The sequence below is a fragment of the Liolophura sinensis genome, chromosome 13 (assembly GCF_032854445.1).
Source record: "Liolophura sinensis isolate JHLJ2023 chromosome 13, CUHK_Ljap_v2, whole genome shotgun sequence".
Lineage (NCBI taxonomy): Eukaryota > Metazoa > Mollusca > Polyplacophora > Chitonida > Chitonidae > Liolophura > Liolophura sinensis.
Genome location: NC_088307.1, coordinates 20,441,396 through 20,463,146, shown reverse-complemented (window position 1 = coordinate 20,463,146; position 21,751 = coordinate 20,441,396). Strand labels below are relative to the sequence as shown.

General features: G+C 39.5%; 1 protein-coding gene across 1 annotated transcript in view; it reads right to left on the bottom strand.

Moving 5' to 3' along the window:
- The window catches only part of LOC135480965 (transmembrane channel-like protein 3), a 30,383-nt gene extending 18,238 nt beyond the window's left edge, over positions 1-12,145 (bottom strand). Inside the window, exons 1-11 of the mRNA XM_064760896.1 lie at positions 12,030-12,145; positions 10,586-10,735; positions 9,853-9,928; positions 9,456-9,537; positions 8,206-8,312; positions 5,604-5,702; positions 4,568-4,707; positions 4,002-4,149; positions 3,508-3,551; positions 2,085-2,244; positions 379-488 (exon numbers count right to left, since the gene is read on the bottom strand). Coding sequence (XP_064616966.1) covers positions 379-488; positions 2,085-2,244; positions 3,508-3,551; positions 4,002-4,149; positions 4,568-4,707; positions 5,604-5,702; positions 8,206-8,312; positions 9,456-9,537; positions 9,853-9,928; positions 10,586-10,735; positions 12,030-12,145 — 1,232 coding nt within the window. The remainder of the gene's footprint in view (positions 1-378; positions 489-2,084; positions 2,245-3,507; positions 3,552-4,001; positions 4,150-4,567; positions 4,708-5,603; positions 5,703-8,205; positions 8,313-9,455; positions 9,538-9,852; positions 9,929-10,585; positions 10,736-12,029) is intronic.
- Positions 12,146-21,751: the final 9,606 nt, after the last annotated feature.

The window sequence follows — 21,751 nt, the reverse complement described above, 5'->3', positions numbered from 1 at the left end:
TGCAGAGCAGATAAAATTTAAAACACAGATGTAATAAAGTTTATTTATTTGAAAGCTATGACATATTTATGATTTTTTAAAAAAACTTATTTGTGTTTAAAGCCGAACTGAACTTTTTTTCAGTTATATAACGGTAGTCTGGTTTATGGATGCAGGAAATCGAAGGAAACCAAGGACCTTCGCCTGAAGCTGAGAAACCAAATTTCGGCTAAAATGTGCCGGACCCAGAAGAAACACTACTCTTTGCTAAGTACATGTACAGTAACCACCTGACAAAACAAGGCTGAACCAACGGAAGATGGATTCGAACCCACGACAGTGGCAGCTAGCCAACATTCAAACTGTCTAAGATCAGCTATACATTATCAGAGGTCTGACCTTCCGAGCTGCCATCGAAGGTTGACTCGAGGGTGATACTTTTCCATAAGTGCGATGAGGTCAAACAATGATGGGAAAAGAGTTGTTATCGTTGTCATGATAACTGTCACCTGCCAAACAACAAAACCACTGTTTATAAACTCAGCGCCTGGGCATACCCACAAGCCTTTTTGACTCAACATCGCGTCTTTAGTGCTCTATAAAACACTACAGCGCGCCAAACACAAACAACTCACTATGAACTTAGCGCATGTATATTTATGAACAATTTTGGTTCTGATAATCTCATGTTTAGTACCCGTACAGTATTAAAAACTACAGCCTGCCAAACAGCAAAAGAACTTATAAACTTAACAACTGTGCATGTATATAAAGATTTGGTACTGTACATCGTATCTTTAGTACAGTACCAAAGACTACAGCGTGCAAAACAACATATCAACACGCTATAAACTTAGCACCTGGGCATAAATACAAAGCTGTGATACTGTACATTGCATCTTTAGTGCATAATATAAGACTACAGAGTGCAAAACAGCAAAAGAACTCACTATTAACTTGCGCCTGTGCATTTATATTAGGCTTTGGTGCTGTACATCGCATCTAAATTGCAGTACAAAAGGCTACAGCATAAAGAGTAAAACTACAAACTAGACACTGTGATAGTTGGCAAACGGTCAGACATAACAGGTAAAATCCGGCCTCTTCTTAATTAAACTCAGGAATTTAATATAACTGTTCATGTAAATGCTTAAATAGCAGCAAATTACATGATCCTAGCACTAGGACTTCAGTAGAATTAGATAAAAAGTGCAGCAATATTTATTGTAATGTATTCGAGGTCACTGCTTTAGAATTACTGATTGCAATCACGTTCAACCTACAATACAAAGGTACCAGGCCTGGTGGATGCTTTGGGACTAACAGACACCTGGTTTGTGCAGGTATACCATAATATGAAATAGACAAAGCCTAAGATCATGTGTGATGTAATTAAAAGAAAGATTTGCTAATGAGATATAAGCTAGGTTATTGAAAGTAAAACTGAAAAACACTGAGTTCTATCTTTTTACCTGATACCATCGACATCGCTGTTGTAAGCGTACGTCGATTTTTTACCTCAGTACCCAAAACCAATTGAATGAAAGAGCAATGCTTATGAATAATAAGTACTGAGTAAAGTATCTGGCCATTGTCAAGAGAACCCTTTCCATTCAAAAAAAAAAACAACATCAATTTACTTTCAACTGAGTCATATGAAAAGTCCGTTGAAGGTGGCATTAGGCATGAGCTGATATCCACGTCATTGCTAGGATACCTCAAGGCTGAACATCGTCGAATATTCGTCTTCAAGCTCTTACGCCAACCACGGCTAAGTGTCACAGAGAAAGAAAACGCCGTCCAAAAGATTAATGGTGATTTATTAGGCAGTGGAAATCAAAAGAGGATCAGCGCAGACAAATTTTACAATCTGGAGCGATTGACACTTTTCGGTACTTTTCCCATCATGCTTTCAACATGGCAGCAATCATAAAACCGGAAGTTCGGCGGGCAAATGAATTAAACTCCCACGTGACCTATAGGCCTCTCTTCGCCGGCTTGACCTTCGGCCTCGCCTCACAACGTTCGGTATAATCTGATACCGGGATATAGGGGTAGTGGCCATAAATGTTCTGACAGGCTTACTATATCAGAAATACATGTACCTGATTTTCTTCCCAGAATGAAGGTTGGTACTGCTCTCGCCTTTTTTTGATATCCACCTCACGCGACAATTGCACACACGTCTGGATAGCCCACGTGCTCAACCCCAGAGATATACAGACCAGGATGTTCGCCACAACTCTCAGAAAGATGATCAGTTTTCTGGAAAATCATAACAATTTAAGCGACTGTTACCACATTGGCATAGCGATGACAAAGCTGAGAATGGCAGGGAAGGGGACAAAGGCATATCGTACCTGTTATGAAGAGGAAAAAGGCATATCATATAGGTTATGATGTAAGAGGTAAGCAAAATATTGCTGAGGTAAGCAAAGGTAAACCACAGTCTTTACGAAATGGATAAAGGCGTATATGCCGACTGAGAAGCGAGACAAAGGCAAATCATACCGGTTACGACAAGGAGAATGCCATGTTATATCAGAGGACATAGGCGTATCATATCGGTTACGAAGGGGACAAAAGAATATCACACCAATTGCAAAATGGTCAAAGACATATGATACTGATTGCTAAGCGGACAAATTCACATCATACCTACTGCGAAGAAGACAAAAGCATTTCATACTGATTGCTAAGCGGACAAATGCTCATCATACCTACTGCGAAGAAGACAAAAGCATTTCATACTGATTGCTAAGCGGACAAATGCACATCATACCTACTGCGAAGAAGACAAAAGCATTTCATACTGATTGCTAAGCGGACAAATGCTCATCATACCTACTGCGAAGAAGACAAAAGCATTTCATAGTGATTGCTAAGCGGACAAATGCTCATCATACCTACTGCGAAGAAGACAAAAGCATTTCATACTGATTGCTAAGCGGACAAATGCACATCATACCTACTGCGAAGAAGACAAAGGTACTACATGCCGATTATGTAACGGACAAAGGTACCACATACCGATTATGCAATGGACAAAGGTACCACATGCCAATTATGCAAAGGACCACATGCCGATTGGGCAAGGAACAAAGGCGTGTCATACCAATTAAGGAGGGGTCGAATACATGACAAACCGGCCATGAATAAGCTAAAGGGATATCATGCTGATTTCATGATAAAAGGGAAACGACAAAGACATACTGTGCCGTTTAACCAGCGGTCAAAAGGCATAAAATGTTATTATTTTTATCTTTAATAGAAAGGACATAAGTGTCATTGTTAATATTCACGCAGTCCTGATCAAGCCGACAAATGACTGTATTCACCTGAACCTCACGGGAACATGATCAACATATAGGCAACATGGAATTGGCAACGACTTATTCCACATTATTGCGGGAGGTTTATCGATGGAAGAAACCAGCCAGAAAACTCTGCGTGAACCACTGTTGCGGTCTTTAAACATTAAAGCAACTACAACACCAACAACAGTTAAGTTTCTGTTTATGGACATACTTGTTTTCATCCTTGGTTTTCTCCTTCTCTTCTAAGATCGATTCCTACAAGGAGCAAAATATGTTAAAAATTAGCTCAGGCACAACTATCAAAATCACATGAATTCGTATTCACTTTAATTTTGAATTTATTTTAAGAAAGTCAATATGAAGCAAATAACTGGAATAGGAAATCATGTCTGTGTATTGTTTGCTCTTGTTCCTTGATGAGTGGTCTTCACTGAACGTCACAAAGTGTCATTAACCGTTTATTGTCAAAAAGCGGAAGAATTCATATAAATTCCATTGTCAAAGCCGGGTCTGAACTCCCACCACGTTTGTTCTGACAATTTAAAAGCACACACTTTAACCGCTCAACCCCAAACGGTCCCATATATTCTTGAGAAACGATTTGTGCAACGATTTGGTAACCTGTCTCCAGTTTTGGTTCAGATTTGCGTGTTAATTGTCCAGGGGGTTATATTTTGTCTTTAACTTTGCCATTAACGATCTTACCCGAAACGTTGTTGCCACAGAAGCGAATTTTTGATTGGCTGTTTCTGCTTGACCAATCATAAAATCCCACGACGTAAACATTTTCCATGCAAAAGTAAACTGTTCGTCTTTTGATGATAACCGACTCATGCGAGCATTCGTAGCCATTCTGTAAAACGATGCAATCGAGAAAAACGTCGGACTTAATTTCGGGTAACCAAAATTCAGCTTTAAAATTCCTTCAAAATAATTTTTTCTTGAAAGGGCGGACATTTTGTCGTATAAACAGAAAGTGTTAAATATTGGGAACATTTGACTGACAATATTAACAACATTGACAACAATATTTGAAGGAAGCCGTTAAAACACCAATAAACAAACACCACAAAAATGATAGGAAAATTTAGACAGTCTTGGTTTGAAAAGCGCAAATATTTTACAACCGACACTGAGATGAAATTTCTGCCACGTTGTTAACCTCTACATCATTACAGAACTGAATTTAATGTATAAATTTCCTTCATGGAAAATGAACTATTCATTTAAGAAAACACCGACAGCTTGTTGGCATAGTTTTAGACACCTACTGTCGTAAGACCATAATAAAGCTGAATGCAAATGATCCAATCCCTGTCAAGAAATAGGCCAGTGGTAATCGATATCCAGCTCCAATTGTTTCCTCATTTCCATAGTAACCATATAACATAATCGAATACTGAACCACGCCCTGCAAATACACATAAAAAATTTGTTATTGTGATGGTCTTATCTTATCTGGGCATACATTTGTGTAAAGACCAAAACGGTTTCCTCTCTCGCAGACTTTTGCCACAGAGGAGATAATTTCAATTTTGACGTTGTAAATTATTCTTACTTCAACAACGATATACCGAAACGTCCTGTATAGGGCCTTTACGCATGTCGCCTTCGTTAGATTCAGTGTGTGATGTGATGATTTCAATCAACCTCATATTTTATTTTCACAAGTTTTACAATTAGTATACTTCTCATGTAAGTAAACATGGGCAGAGCGTCCACAATCACTGGCACTTTGCTTGGTGACTTTGTCTAATTTCGCTTAACCCGGGGTTAGAGAAAGGGGACGGATTCATGAAGCTCACTTAGGTAAGTAAACCCCTTACCACAATGCCAACGTATGTTGTAGGGATATAAAGTGCACTTAGCTAAGGGCAACTTAACAGTAAGTAAGTTTCACGAAACTGGCCCCCGTATATTCATCGTGTTGAATTAGACCGCCACGTTGGATATACAAATAAATAAATATATCCCACATAGTCTTTAGATTATACGCTGCTCCCTCCGTATCTTTCCGATCAGGCACCAGAATCACGAACCGATTTTAAGCTAAAGTCAAACCTTCAGTCGTTATATTTGCTATGTTTCTTCCCGTTATTTTAGCTGAAATTTATCGTATTACGACTTATTCAGAATTTACGTCGTGATGGAAAATTTTGACCTTAACAATTTTACAGTGATTTGAAATTTTGACTTACGTCTAAGATCGTTTCATCATCCCGGGCCGAGGAGCACAAAATTCAGTTAGGATTAATAGATGTAATCTATTACTAAATAGACACCACAAAGCTTGTTATTACATCCTACCTCCGCATCCCATATAGTTTTCAAATTATAAGCTTCTGCCTCGACGTCCTTCGGTATCGTCTTCCGGTTTGTGCTTCCATACGGCTTACCAGCAATAACCTGTAACCACATATACATATAAATTCTAAAACGTTCGATAAGAGCCTCCGTGGTCTAGTGACTAACGTGCTATTGCAGTAGACTGAGCGAGGAGCTTTTCACCAATGCGATCGTTTGGAGTTCAAGCACTGCTAATACTGGCTTTCTATCCGGTCCCCCGTGGGATAGTATGGCAACAGCCTGCTGATGGTCGTGGGTTTCCTCCGGTCTCTGTCCTGCTTCTTCCCATCATAACGTTTGTCGCCGTCGTAAAAGTGAAATACTCCTGAGTATGGCGTAAAACACCAATCAAAGAATAAATAAAGGAAAGGTTTGTTTTAAAATATTTTATAAACTGTAAGAAAGAAACTACGCCTCTCACAAAACGTGGACTTGAACTAATACTTAAAGAGAAATTAACAGAATGGACCGCTAATTTTTGGCAGGAAGAGACAGTGTGAAAAACTGTGACATTAGAAACATACTCTGGCGAATAACATTTTGCCATTTTTTAAAACCTAATACAATGTAGTGATTCATTCAATGGGCTGATTGATTCCTTGATTCATTGACTTTTTTATTCACCGATATATAAAAAAAAATAATTGGCTAGGCGTAAACCAACGACATTGGGAAAATTACTGAGTCACTTTCCCACATGATCACACAGAGAAGGACATCATGCTGGTCTAGAGGTCATCTGCGAGCATTAGAACAGAAACGCCCAACTAAGCATCGTCAATCGCGCATTGTCAGCCAGGCTCAAGAAACAGTTCCCTCTCGAAGACCGGGATTGAACCAGTATACCTCGCGTGTGCTATCAACTGAAAGGTAAGCGTCTATAAGCAATGCACAACGACCGACTTCCACGACTGAGTTGTGCCTAACGCCATTGAGCATCTCTCATGGTCTTAGGTAAAAATTATGTTCGGTGAATTCACCCGGTTTCGCATTTAATAAAACATATATCCGGCTTACAGACATTACTGTATCAACTGGCAGCGGTGTAATACTCCAGTCGTATAAATAAATAAGTAAATCAGCTGGCAGCTGCAAAAGTAGATGAAATATCATAATCGTTGAATCGTTGAAAAAGTTAAAAAAAAATGACAAGAAATAATTTTGTTTTCTTTAGTTGTGCTGTGTCACTGGAAGAGACAAAACATCCATGCATCCAGGCACGATTCCATAAATGGTTAGTTTTGTCATCACTTCGTTATTTTGTATTGCAATGACTCTTGTTAAGTGCTCGCAGTTTTAACCCTTTTCCACAGATAAGAGACTAAATCAAAGCTCTAAATTAAGTAGAAACTGGTTATATGAAAAGGATCCCCATGGAGCTTGGCATGTTTTTCCAACCTGACTTTCATTTGAGGAAAGACAAATTTGATTCAATGCGCATTACTTTTCCACGCTGCTTTGCTTCTGTGTGCAAAGAGCAAAACGATAAAATGTTGAGACATGTAAGACCCATCAATGGTAGCAATACATCTTGGGGGAAGTCGTATTTATCTGTATCACAATAGCAAAACATCAACGATGTTAACACGAAATTAACGTAGCACATTTTTTTGTTTGATTGGTGTTTTACAAAGTACTCAACAATATTTCACTTATACGACGACGGCCAGCAATTTTACAGGCATTTAGATGAAATTTTTGACCCAGGTTGGCCTAGTGTTAATGACAAAATAATTTCATTTTGCTGAATACTCGGATTTGGATCCGGATATAAAATTTTCTTAAAACATTTTTTACCATTTCCGCAATGGATGCAGGTACAAATTTTTTCTCCAACTCGTAACAATTCCAAACGGAGTAATGTCCCTTTGAAAGATCTCTTTTTTTTTTTTTTTTATGCGGAGCTGTGCACGCCGGAGGTTTGCGCTCTGGGAGTACATGTAGTCTATAGGTTAGCCTGAGTATTAGCCCAGTACAATTCAACGTAATTGTCAATATACAAGTACGGTACGAAAGGTTTAAATACAGTAAGGAGACACACTGGAGATGACTGGAAGTGAGAAGACGGTGTGCAAATGCCCATATTTCCTCGGTGGTAATCTTGTGGCTCAGCGCCACCTTATTATGTTGCCATATCAGAACTTCACAGCGTTGTCATTCACCAAAATGACACGCCTTTTATCTCGCGAGATTTTCATTTCCCTCGTGGTTTTCACCCATTCCTGTCGGGCTCTACTGCTACTTCTAGTTACATGGACCTTATGGATCACCGACGAATAATGACATGCAAGTTGCATTACCGCATTTTTTTAAAAGTTAACTTGGCTTAAGCTACTGAAGCATTTATATGAATGGAATAAAACCCTAACTCATGTAAACTGACTACAGCCCGTATTTCACCGGTTGTTTGAGACCATTTGCCAACTATCACACTGTCGTCGCTGCCGTGGTTTTAATATCGATGCTGAAAGTCATTTATACCACACGCTGTATAGCCTTTGATATAATACTATTTGCTGATTTTGTTAGTTTACATTGCGGTAGTTGGTAATAAACCAGTTACCTCTGGTATCATGATGAAACCAATGGGAAGTAACGTCAGCCATATGTTAATCCATACCAGCCAGCGCAGGAAGACAAAGTACGAGGCTACCACAGAACCGTAATGACCTGGCGGAGGAAAAATTAACGAAAGTTAGTTGTGTTTTACTTCTTCTGGAAAAAGTTAATTTAACAAAACATTGCAATATAGTTAGAGGAAACGAAAACATAAAGTGTTTCTTGCTGCTCTTCTTCATATGTGTCTAAGTAAACAGTCACCAGATAGGATTGAACCTGGATGTGGTGGCTAATTGGATAAAGTGTTGCCTCGTAATCTAGAGACCCGAGTTCGTTCCTTACTATTTGTTCATCAATTTACGTCACTTAAGGTTTTATTCTAACTGTTCATGTAAATGTTTAAATACATGTAGCAGCACATTTCACGCACCTTAGCAACATGGCCTAAACAGAATTTAAAAAATAGGCTTAGAGTAATTTGTCTCGAATGATGTGTTTGGCATTTCAGTGAGACAGCATCATAATATGTCGCCATTTGAACCGGTGATATTGATAAGGAGGCGCCGTCTTTACCTCATTACTTTTGTAAGGCTGAAAGCGACCTTTAACCCCGAGCAAACAAAATTATTCAATAATAGTGCAATTCTTCTGCAAGGTTAAAAATTTACACATAAGTCTGCTACAAAGACTAACATTGGTGAGAAGCTCTTCTTGGCCATTGCAAGCCATTACGGCAAGTTGTTTAGATTTAAATGTAAATTGTGGCGTCAAATAAAACGATTTTTTAAAATTTATTTGACTGGTGTGTTACGCCGTGCTGGGAAATATTTCACTTATTCGAACCCGGCCAGCAGTCTGGTGTTAGGAAACCGAGCAGAGCCAGGAGAAACGCACGACAATCGGCAGGTTACTGGAAGTCCCATATGAAAAGATATTTACTGTGTGTAGTTATTCATTTCTATAACACGTCACTGTTTCTGTATATTAATTCATCTATATGATTAGTGTTTTACACCGTTCTCAAGAATATTTCACTTATTCAACAGCGACCAGCATTATGGTGAGAGGAAACCGGGCAGAGCTCTTGGGAAACCGACGACAACACGTAGGTTGCTTGGAGATCTTCCGATTTCTACGACTGGAGAGGAAGCCAGTATGAGTTGGACTTGAACTGCCAGTGAAGGGCTCCCGTTTCTGTTTCCGCATAGCTGTGTTCGTAAAATAGAGACTATTTGTGCTGTTACAATGACTTACTTTCGATCTTTTTTACCCGCATTTCCCATGGAATAAAGATGGCAATGAAGTTCAGGAACTCTCGTTTTATACGTCGAATTGCCTGCGGATGAGAAATCATTGACATTACCCTGTATCGATAGAACAACACATATTTCATAATAGCATTTCAGTGTCAGTGCTAACACATTTTGTACATTCAAAACAAACAAACACAAAGTGACGATTACGTCCAGCTTTTCATTGCATAAGTGAAGAATTCTTCAGCATGGTGTGTAACAACTACGTCATAAATATATCTCATATGCATTTGTCTTTGTGTAGATATTATAATCAAATGGAGGCAGCCATTACCATCACGTGACACGCATCTTTGCATGACGTCAATGTATATTGCATCACCACAAAGATCGCTTACCTTTGCACCTTTCTCTTGATACCCGTGACTTCTTGAAAGACGACCTTCATATTTTTCCACGTAGTCCTTTGCCAGGCTAAAATGATAACGTACACGGTCTGATTCCTAATAATAATATTAGTAAATAAACCAATTTAATAAATCAGATTTAATAAAGCCAAAGAGTAATATGTAATACTTTAAGGCATCTGCGAAAAAGTTTTGTGACTAAGAACATTTTCATTTTCTTTCATGAGTTTTTGTGAGTGGTTTATTTCACGGTTGCCCTAAGTAAACCACTCTCCTTTGACAAGTATTTGACCAACCTTCCCACTTAAAGCCGCAACCGAAGCAGCGAAAGCGGGATCCGAACGCGCGATCTCACTGGCCAAGGCCTGCTTGTCTTAGGGCGTTTACGATTATGCGGAAATATCGGTGTAGCCAGCTTATGAGGGCCAATCACGTTACAATAACGGCGAATAACGTCACATGATTGTCTAGTCTAGGATGGAGACACCGGTGTTTCCGTATTAGTACCAAAGCATATCAACCGTCTGATCATGCTAGTTTATGGATTTAAAGTACATGCACATATGTATTCCAAACAGTGTGTAAAAAATTCGTTATTGTCAAAATCGTAGAAACCTATCTTTTACATGCACAGTTTGAATAGCTACCTTTGTCCAATATCTTATTCAGTGCTTTGATGTATCAATCTATTTTACTCTTTATTTTATTTAAATTTTTTTCTTACCGTAGAACCTGTAATTTTTTTCGTATTCGCCAAGGTTGAGTTCGGATATTTTCAATGATTTCTTTCTGAAGTTTAATGTTTTCAAAAATTTCCTCCTCCGAAGACACCTCTTCTTCTTCATTATATATTTGCATGAAATCTTCATCTTCCCTGTAATGATATTCGAAGAAAAGTAATACACACTTCATCCCCCCCCCCCTCTTAAAAACACAAGGGGGGGGGGGACTCTGTAAGCCATCTACAGAACATACCTTAAAATTTCCTTTTAAAGAAATTTTGTTTTATTTAAAAAAAATTAATTAAGGAAAAAATTTATAGTTGCTTTGTTAGGCTAGCTGATATAAACACGGACTATGCAAATATATGTAGTATATATAAATATATACGAATTGCACTATAATATATGCAATGCTTACAGTTAACGGTGAGAGACTGAGGAGAGGAGTCGGAAGTTAAAAAGGCAGCCAGAGGATAGGTGGAGCTGGTTAGCGTATATAGGAGCAGGTTAAAACATACATGGAGGGACCAGTCATGTATATACCAACTACTGAGAGAGAGAAAAAAATATTTGTACCAAGAAAAGAGATCTGGGTTTTTGTCACAGGTATATATTGGGTGTGAATGAATGAATGCTTGAGGTTTAACGTAGTACTCCGCAATTCTTCAGTCATATGACGGCGAGGAGTCATCAGGTGTGAGTACATATAGTGTGTCTTCTGTGGCAGGGCGAGTCCATGCCGCCAAAGTGCTGCCGCCACTGAAGTATCATGCTAAATACAACAGACATAACATCCCACCCAGCCACATTATTCTGACAGTGGGCCAACCAGCCCTGTTTCTTTGGTCTAACCTCTCAGTGCTGAGCGCTAAGTGAGGCAGCAACAAGTAGCAATTTTGAAGTCTTTGATACAACTCGATCGTGGTGTAATTTTGTATTATGTGTATAGTTTTTGAGAACTTTCTTCATTGACCTTTGTATTTTTTCAAGGAAGGCAGTAACAAATACTATTTTTAAGTCTTTTGATAGGACCCGACCCGGATTTCCCGACTTCGTATGTTGCATGTGACTACTCTCCATCTAGTAGTCTGTCCGGTTTTGTACAGTTCATCACTGACCACACATAAGCTACAAACTGCACACAAGTATACATAATAAAGAAAACTATAACAAAAGCAGGACCAAAAATGGCGTTGATAAATAAAATACTGTAAATACGTTGATAATTCGTATCCAACCGTTCGTGGGATGGTCTGACAGCAACCTGCGAATGGTCGTGAGTTTCCCCCCCCCCCCACCATAATGCTGGCCACTGTCGTATAAAATTTAAAAGTGAAATATTCTTGAGTCCAATCAAATAAATAAACAAACATCAATTCATCCATTCAGTGAAATGAAAATTTAAATACGAATTTAGAGAGAGTTTCTCAAACAGAGACCACCTACCCTCCGTCTTGTCCGTCAAAGGAGACCACAGAAGGTCTCCGGATGGAATGGCGCCGGATAGAATGTTTCCCGAAGCGGGTTTCCTTGCCCCGGACGGAGCGGCGCTTCGTACTCATGATTGTATACAATCTTGTCTAATGACGTTCAATCAACCTAAGCCATTAGAGATAATGTCGGATGCACTGTGGAAGCGGAAAAGCGTATGAAGCATGCGCAGTGATCGCACAATATCCTCAATAACGTCACCTGCGTTTGCAGCAGCATCACAAAGTCAAATATAGCTGGGTGCATCTGTTTACCGTTTGTGAGACGTGAACATTCAGTGTCTCCTCCAAAACGGATGGACTCTCAAAACTCCTTCTCAGTCTTAACAAAGCGATCAAGAGCTATGTGCTCCTTTGCTCGTCCCTGTGATTTGTCACAGTTTACTGTACTTCATTTAATATACTTATTAAACACAAACCCAGCAATATCAGGAGAAAATGATGTGCTTTTTGTGCGATTTTGACATCTAAGCAGTCTATCGGAGTTCCACGTTGAAGTCTACCCGGGCACAGTGAGTTAATTTCCCACGTTTGAACTGTAATATCCATTTTTACAAAGACTACTTCCCTGCAATATTACTCAAAAAATTAATCACTCAAAATTACTTCTATCTACAAAATGTACCTTATGACTTCATCGAAAACAAAAGTATGTCTTTTATAAACAAAAATTCTAAATTTTCGGCAAAGGTTCCATCTATTTAGCAAATACCATCCGCCTCCAGGCATCGCTTAAAACTCGAAGTGATAAACTCAAAATCATGAGCGCTCTTTTTTTCACCACATAACGTAGAAACAGCACCGATTCGTCAACACTGTTATTTTGCCTTTCAATATTAGATGAACTTCCCAGTTGTAGATTTAGACAATGGAAACAATGTACTTCTGTCCACATTCCTGCATCACGAAAGACATATTCTGGAAGACAAGTACACCTGCACTCGCTTAGAACATTTTAAGCTCGCCGAACTGCCTTACAATACAATCGCCGAACTCCTGTACACAACAATTGCCGAACTTACACACGATTATGAACTCTCACAGTTGGTTGGATAATGTGTCACACAGAGTGATCGGGCTTACGCGTCACTGCCACAGAATTGCATAATTAAAGTAACAATCCAATAAACAGTTATTATAACTGACAGCACTGAATACGAACAGCAATCATATCGATTATTTAGTCAGGGAAGACTTCATACATTTTTGATCCAGGGAACGATCCTTTTTTTTAACATACTATTCAGATGGTGTACAGCACAAGTTCCACCCTTCTGCAAATCCAGGTCTACATGCAAAACCACTTCATTAGTATTCATCGACTGCTTTACTCCAAGCGTCAAAGTCACTTCCATGCTCTAGGTATTGCAGGTAAAGCCTTATACTTTAAACCCGTACAGGCTGAACGGTATTCCGAGGGACAGGAAAAATCTAAATATTGACATTCGTGCATTCGCCGTTAACACTTGCGGTTAACATGCCGCACAAGATTGACGATCTGTGAGGCTCCGATTGAACCAAGTCTTGTGACGCACTCACATGGCTGTGAGCCCAGCATAAAGTTCTTTTAACATCAGCGTCCCAGTTTCATGGGTTTAGTTTGTCTAGTAACAATTGCGTAATACAAACGTGTTACAGAGTCAAGAAATCCTGTTATCCTTCCCGATGCTGCACCGATAAAACTTCACTGCTAGAATTTAAGATGGTCCTGATGTTTCTTCCTTCCTTTATTATACTTAATCGTTAACTGAAAACATAACTGAAACACACAACACTTAAATCTGCTGAGAATGACAACATCCGCCTTGAAACATTCCTTTTTGTGTTGAAAAGCCTAATCAAGCCAAGGCAGGGTTTGGCCTTACACGGAATTCTCACATACACTGCTGGTTTTCACATAGCTGAGAGCCGTTTCACGCCTAGGGTAGTTGGTATGTTCGCTCCTGAAGAAACATTTGCGCCGTGCTTCACGCCGTTGACGACACGGCATGAGTGACTAGCCTTACCACCCTCTCTGGGTGGAAATGTAAATATTATCTATCCCACATTAAACTGTCTCATCGATAGAGGCAGATCTGTCGGCGTGTACTAGCCTAAGGCCAGTCAAAAGATGACCGGACCTCTCCATCCAATTACCAAAACTAACAGAGGAGTTTGACAGAGGTCTAATCCAAACAAACGATAACTATTACGGCATGTCCCCATCCTATAGCGGCGCCCGAAAACTGCAGGCGTTTTGCGGCTGCTTCAGTAGTTGGGCGTATATTTGCAAAAAGAAAATTACTCCACACTACATCGTTCGGCTTTATAGCCGATATGGACTTTACATGTTGTGTTTGTATACTCGTGAGTGACTTCCGTCAATCGGCAGCAAATGATTGCCTTCTCATCGATTTGCTGTATTTATCCCAATCGCTTTTAACTGCGGTCGGTATAGCGAATAAACGTATTTTGAGGTTTGAACCGAAGAGGCAGTGTGAATCGGGCCCGTTATTCATCGAAACCTGTGGAAATCATGTCATAAGTCAGACACAAATGTACTTCCGGTCACACCAGTCTGACCTGGACATGGACAAAAACTCGCCTCTGAACCATTAATATCGATATAACAAGCATCTGAATTACGTTAGCGTGCCGTTACCAATTATAGCTTCGGCGCACAGCTAGTAATTATATATTTGTCATTGATTTCAGTTTTGATACAGAAACCTATGTGACCAGATTAATCTGTACCCCCGCCCATTCTCCCCCACTCTTCATTCACCCACGCTAAGCTCTAATAAGTCCCGGAAACGGCAACAAATTGCCATTAGCCATTAAAGGAATCTTATTTACATTTTTAAAAATAAATTTGAATAATAATGTAATAAATTTCATCACGAAATTATAAAAGAAAAGGAAGAAAGCAGCTAGAAGCAATTATTGCTAATAAAACGTACTGACAGAGAACCAATTTTTTTTATCTACAGTGTATATTTTTTGGTTTTACATCATTCCATTTACATGCACAAAATAAATAAATTGTATGGTGTTTTTAATAGTCAACAATGGTATTTTCAACAGTTGTTTAACTGGAATTATGAAAATATCACAAAATTTATCTGATCGGAAAACTGTCACCAAAGTTTCTTCAACCAAGTGTGTTTAATTTAGGTACATTTCAAAAAAATTACCCAAACTTAACTGACTAGCACATGGGTCTATGATAAAACACATACAGGTGCATTCCTCTAATCACAGGTCTCAACAGCACCTCTTTTGTGGACAGCAGCTGTGTCATTTTATTTTCATTAACACGGTAACATTTCTTCTCTCGCACTTGATACATATCATGCAATACGCAAAGGTTGCAATTCTGCCAATTTATGTAACACGGTAACGATTACAACCTTCAGCTACATAGATAAATACGAAAGCTACGAAAATGCGGCTAGAATAGGAATAAGACAACTTTGCTGACTAATTCCTGATATATCGGGTAGTAAAATCGAACTGACTCAACAGTTATACTGAATACATCTAGACTAGTGATGTGGAATAAATTACAAGTAATTCACCGCATTTCATTACCTAATTCTGCTTCAGCCACAGTGCTAATGGGCGTGTAGTTTGCCACTATTTAAACAATTACGTGGAATTGTTTATCTATTATTTGATTATTTTACGTCGTGAACAAGAATATTTCATTTATACGACGACCACCAGCTTTAATGATGGGAGAAAACATACTCCTAATGTGCTTCTTCCTACGCTGCCTTTGAACCACTGCCGCCACTAGACACGTTTGACCGTTGGAGACTGTGCGGGAGAAACCCACGATCATCCGTAGGATAGTAATAGCCTTTCCCACTCTACGACCAGAAATTACATGAACAGTTAGAAAAAAACTTTAGGTAAACTGGAAAGAGGCAGTATTTTACAGACAAAACCGGCCCGGATAGCACAGTTGGTAGATCGTCCGCTTCAGGAGCGGTAGATCCAGGATCAATCCTGGATGGAGTCATACCTAAGACTTTAAAAGAGGAAAGTGTAACTTCCTCGCTAGGCGTTCAGCATGAAGTGCGACGGCTGATTGACCCGTATCAGTATGATGGCTAGGGCAGCGCGGCTTACTTGCCTTCGATAAGTGGTCTCAGTGAAGCAGCACTAGATAAAAGAGCGGTGGAAATCCGTCCTGTGGCAAGGAGGCAGATTACATATACCTTAAGGATGCCTTCGTCGTCATATGACTGAAAAATTGTTGAGTACGACGTTAAACCCCAGGCACTCACTCACTCACTCACCATTTGACAATTACCGCTCGTGCGTCTATGCTCTGGTTTTACTCTGTGAGCGGTAAGCCTTTTACAGTATTGCATTCCTGCATAAACCAGGATTCTGTAGCTGGATTAAGTATCCTCGAAGCCTGTTCCTTTTGCATTGTTTTAATGTCATTTTATATTAAACGTGTTTACAACACAGCATTTTAAGTAATTCTAGATCAGTGACGTCTAATAAATTGCAATTAACATCACTGCATTTTTACTTTACACAATTCTGCTCAAGACATGGTGCTAGGGGGAGTCTAATTTGCTACTATATTTGCAATTACATGAACAGTTATAATAAAACCCTTAGTGAGGTAAATTGACACGAGGCCGTGTTTCACCGGTTGCATGTCAACATTTGCCAAGTACCACACTGTCGTCGCAGCTCTGGGTTTTACTCTCTGTGCTGTACTTCTTTTATAGTATCTCATATTATAATCATCCGGCGAGTTTGTTTCCCCCGGGTTCTGCGCGGTTTCCTCCCACAATAATGCTGACCACCGTTGTATAAATAAAACAAAATATAAATAAATAAATTCTTATATACCCAGGCCCCCGCACCCATTCTTCTTACTAAACTTCTAAACTAAAACTGGAGGCTCGGGGAATTTAATTTCTTTACCTTCCCGGTCTTGTATTCCGAAACCTGGAGAGGGTACTTGTATGGCGCGTGCTGCGCGTAGATGAGTTAGACCGACGACGGACCATCTTCTGTGGCAAACAATGATCCCTCAGGGACACGAAAACCTTTCTCCCACAGTCCCTCGTGTCTGGGAAAAGATTCAGGGATCATGCATGACGTGCTGAACTAAGGTTCCCGATTACGACAGACGAGAGCAATTATCTCTGATTTACATATCAGCCATTTTAAACTATACAGATGCCAACTTCCTATTTTGAGCGCGGGGATTGCCACATTAACTTGTGATATAAAGACTGGAATATAGAGAGAAAAAGCAGACAGCGACAACAGTGGGGAAATGGGCACACGACAGAGGGGAAATATGGAAAAACGGCTTATTATTAAGTTACATTAGTTACGGTGTTATTCTAACTGTTCATGTAAATGCCTAAATAGTAAAAAATGCCTATTAACACCATGACTTATGCAGAGGTAGGTAAAAAAATGTGCAGTGATGTTATATATTCGACATCACTGGTCTAGAATTGCACAAGATTCTGAACTGTCATCATATTTAATATACAAACACATTAAGTTTTGCGTATGTGTTGACAGAACACAAGGTGTTTATTTTAAGGACGTTTTGTCCTTTTCTCTTTAAATTGTTCGACTGTGATTTGATTTTTATTTAAAGCGGAACTAGATAATTTTTTACTTATTAAATAGGGGTAACATTTAGGCATAGTATCCTGACATGAAGGGGCCAGCCAATCAGAAGTTACACGTGAAGAATGTCATAGTCGATTTGTTTGGTCTATCTATTTTCGATCGATTGATTGACTGAGTGATTGGTTTGTGTTTTCCAGCATGTTGGAGAATTTTTCGTTTTTCGGTTTCATGGGTCACAGATAGGACAGCGGAGTTCCCGGAGTAAACTACCATGCTTATCCAGGTGCCTGACAAGCAATTTGTTTTAGACTGATCCGCATTCGAAAGAGCGAGAACTGGATTCGAACACGCGACGTCATTCCTCCCAGCTGCACTTTGCCTTAGCTGTTTGAGGCAACGAGGTCATATATCTTTTTCTGGACTGTGAGTTATTGAATAAATGCTTCATTCTAGACTGGAAAAAATGGCTACTATTTGCATCATGGTATAGCATTTCTCACATCGGCCAGGTCTCAGGTGACAGGAAAAGCCTGAATATCAACTATACACCAAGAGTGTCAATGCGCCGATTAACCAGCCACGCTAAAGACGAAGGTGGAGAATAATTTACGCAAGAAATTGCTCTTTAACACGCAGAGATTAAATTAATTTTCTTATAGAAAAGCGGTCTTTTCCGTCATGAGCCTATTGAGATGTCGACTTTTATTAGAACGTTCGCATCAGGTACTCTGGCCAGAGATCGATTCTAAAGGGTTAAAGACTAGTCACCTCAGCATGGCCTTGATAGTTTCGGACCTCCAACATTCAATATACCTCAATCTGTAATTATTACAGACTTCGTTCTCTAAACAATAGAAACAAAAAGAAAAAATCGGATGAAAGCTGTTTTATCGTGAGATTTCAATATCCTTGCCTCTTTTCTGAATTAAAAGTGCATTTGCCCTTAATCTGTTATCCCTTGTGATATTTTCCCGGCTTGCAGTTGGAAAAACGCTGGTGCGTGCAGACTATAAGGGTATACAAGTATTATACAAGGATTGATGATACGCTTGGTTTTTATTTCTTAAAATGGGATTTATGATGCGCCCTGTCACCTGTAAGGACAAAAGAGCTTTTCAGCTCTTTTGTTCGTAAAAAATGGTTTTAAAACACAGTTTTCCGTTAGGTCCCAGCGGAAATTAAGTAGCCTACCATGTTGACGTCAACGGTCACGCCGTCAAAACAATTTTGTTGAATGGAGAGCCTGAATTGGGGTCGCTAAGCGGGTCCTTAGTTCCCAGTGGGTTCATCGATAACGTCATTTCCGAATATTTTCAAACTGACGGAAAATATGCAGAAAATGAAGAGCCATAAAATATGTCCCCAAAACGAAATCTTTTTGTGTATTTTGTTCTTCATTTTGCTTAAAACCATACTCTTCGTTATATAGTACCTTCAAGGTATCATTTAAGGTTGTATCAGGAAAAAGCATGACTGAAAAAATTAAAGTGTACTTTTTGTCAGCAATGTTATTACCCGACTATCTTTTCTAATGCGTGGTGTCTTTGTTATTCACGCAACTCACATTTAATACGCGAGTTTCGAGAATCGAGATTACGACATTATGATGACGTCCCTTTGTGTTGTGACGTCGCTTTGTGGCGCTTGGGAGCTATATTGAGGGTTATATTTTAACATGGGCGGGCGTGTACAATAATTAATATTATCGGTATTTGATGACTTTTTTTCTAAACAATTTATTTCAGTGGATTTTTGAGGCAATTCTTTCCATTAAAGTGGCCTTTTTTGGAAATTTTCAATATTGTATACACCTATCTATGTAGAAATACATCGCTAGAGAGGTAATATCGGCACATTTTAACATGTTCGGATATATACAACAATTAATTGTATCCTTAATCGATGCTTATTATTTCCTAGATATTCAGTTTTCTGTTTTAAGGTAATTCAATAAATTAAAGTAATCTTTTAGCCATTTTGTTATACAGAGGACAGAATTACCGCTGCTTCACACCTGAGTTCAGGAGTAGGTGAGATGAATTGGGACTTTTATCTAAACTTCTGTAGATGTGTCAGTCATTTTTCTCCAGGTCCGGACAACGACATTTAAAAGGATCAATTGTAAGAGATTACTTCTTTTAAAGTCAGATGAGTCATCAGACCTCGCGGTATGTCATTCTTACACGACTGTCTGTACAGGCGTATCCAGATATTTATTTATTTGATGGGTGTTTTACGCCAAGGATATTTCACTAATACGACGGCGGCCAGCATTATGGTCGGAGGAAACCGGACCGAGCCGGGGGAAAATCCATGATCGTCCGCGGGTTGGTGACAGATGTTCAGCATGAGCTGGACTTGAAGTCAGAGCAACCGCATTGGTGAGAGGTTCCTGGGTCATTGCGCAGCGCAGGAAGGCTAACCTCACCAGGGTCCCTAACAGAGATTAATTAATATGCTTATCCTGACCAACACCCCCTCCCCTCTGGCGGGATTTGTCTGGAAAAGAAAATGGGGACCTGTCAATCGCTCGGCAGCAGGACTTTGACGTCATATTACTGACGTAAATGTTCCTTTCCCAGCCCATCATGATGACGTCACATTAAAGACAGTACGACTTTACAGCAGAAACTGATACACTGGATAGGTGTAGACGTTACGCTACAATCCATTCTTGACATAACAATGGTTCGATGTCCTGCTTCATACTAACTCCGTCTCAAGCAATTAATAAATATGCCGCAATCCCACTGAGCGTTTAACTGAGAAAAAAAGATGCAACAGATATAGTTATTTGCCATGTAGACGTACGAAACAGAGTTTGCTCATTGCTTAAATAAACAACGTTGATTTGCTAATCTGGACCAACACCGCTGATGCAAGACAAATGGACAGTTCATCGACAATATCCGCGTCGAGACATTTTCACCACTGGAGTAAATAGGTTATCTCCCCTTGTATCAGAATACACGTCACGCTCATGTGATCTTCAATGCATGAATTCATTTGAAACCCTGGAAAACATCGGCTCTGTCAGTGAGGTGTGAAATTGTACGTACTGAAGTTTGAAACACAGGAATCAGGTACCAAGCAATATCTACCTTTAATAAATGACAGAAATGATATTAAATTAATTAATGAGTATTTTCACATAAGTGGAGTAAGTATGGAATAAGGAGTTTATTCAACAAGGGCATTTCTGACTTTAGTGACATTTAACTTGAAATAAGTTTAGAGGTTTTTCATTATGGCCTAGATATTTAAACTTTGACTAATACATCAATGTTAAATGTATCTTATTTAACAGATTTCCCAAAGATCAACTTCTATAGTTTAAAAACTAGATGAAAAGGGGCCTCCGAGGACTAGTGGTTAGCGTGCACGAACAGCACGATGATCCAGGAGCCTCTCAGCCCGATCGGACCGCTTCGGCGGGTTGTAACGTTTCGAGCGTTCTCCTTTAAGCCGAGAGAGCAGGGATCAAATGTGGTAGACATGCGGTAGACAAAAAAAAAAAAAGGGGGGGGGGGAGGATTTGTTGCTGCCTCGCTTGAGATGTTGAGATGACGAAGGAAACAGGACTACACATGGTGACGAGAGCTTCGTGCAAGCGGGTGTCAGTATAATGTGATTATAGATAGGGTGTCATGTCTGGTGTCTTCAGCATGATAAATCAGCGGCGGAAGCATTTAGGCGGCATGGACTCGTCCGGCCACAAGGTGACAGCGTATTTGTACACAAATCTAATATCTCCTGGTCGTCACTTAAACATTTGCGCTAAACATTAAATGAAAGAAGTTACAGGCTTGCACCTTATTGCAGAAATAAAGAAAATATGAAGGACACGATGAGTAAATCCGGACAGCTACGACAGTGTGACAGTTGGCAAATGGTCACACGTAACCGGTGAAGTCCGGTCTTTTGTCATTACCTCGTTTAGGTTTTTATTGTGAGTGTTGATATAAATGTTTAAATGGTAAATATTTAGAAGCCAACCTCCACCTCCACAGCACAAAGGTTTAAGTAGAATTAGGGACAAAAAAATACAGTGATCTTAACAGACCTTTATTAGAAGCCAGT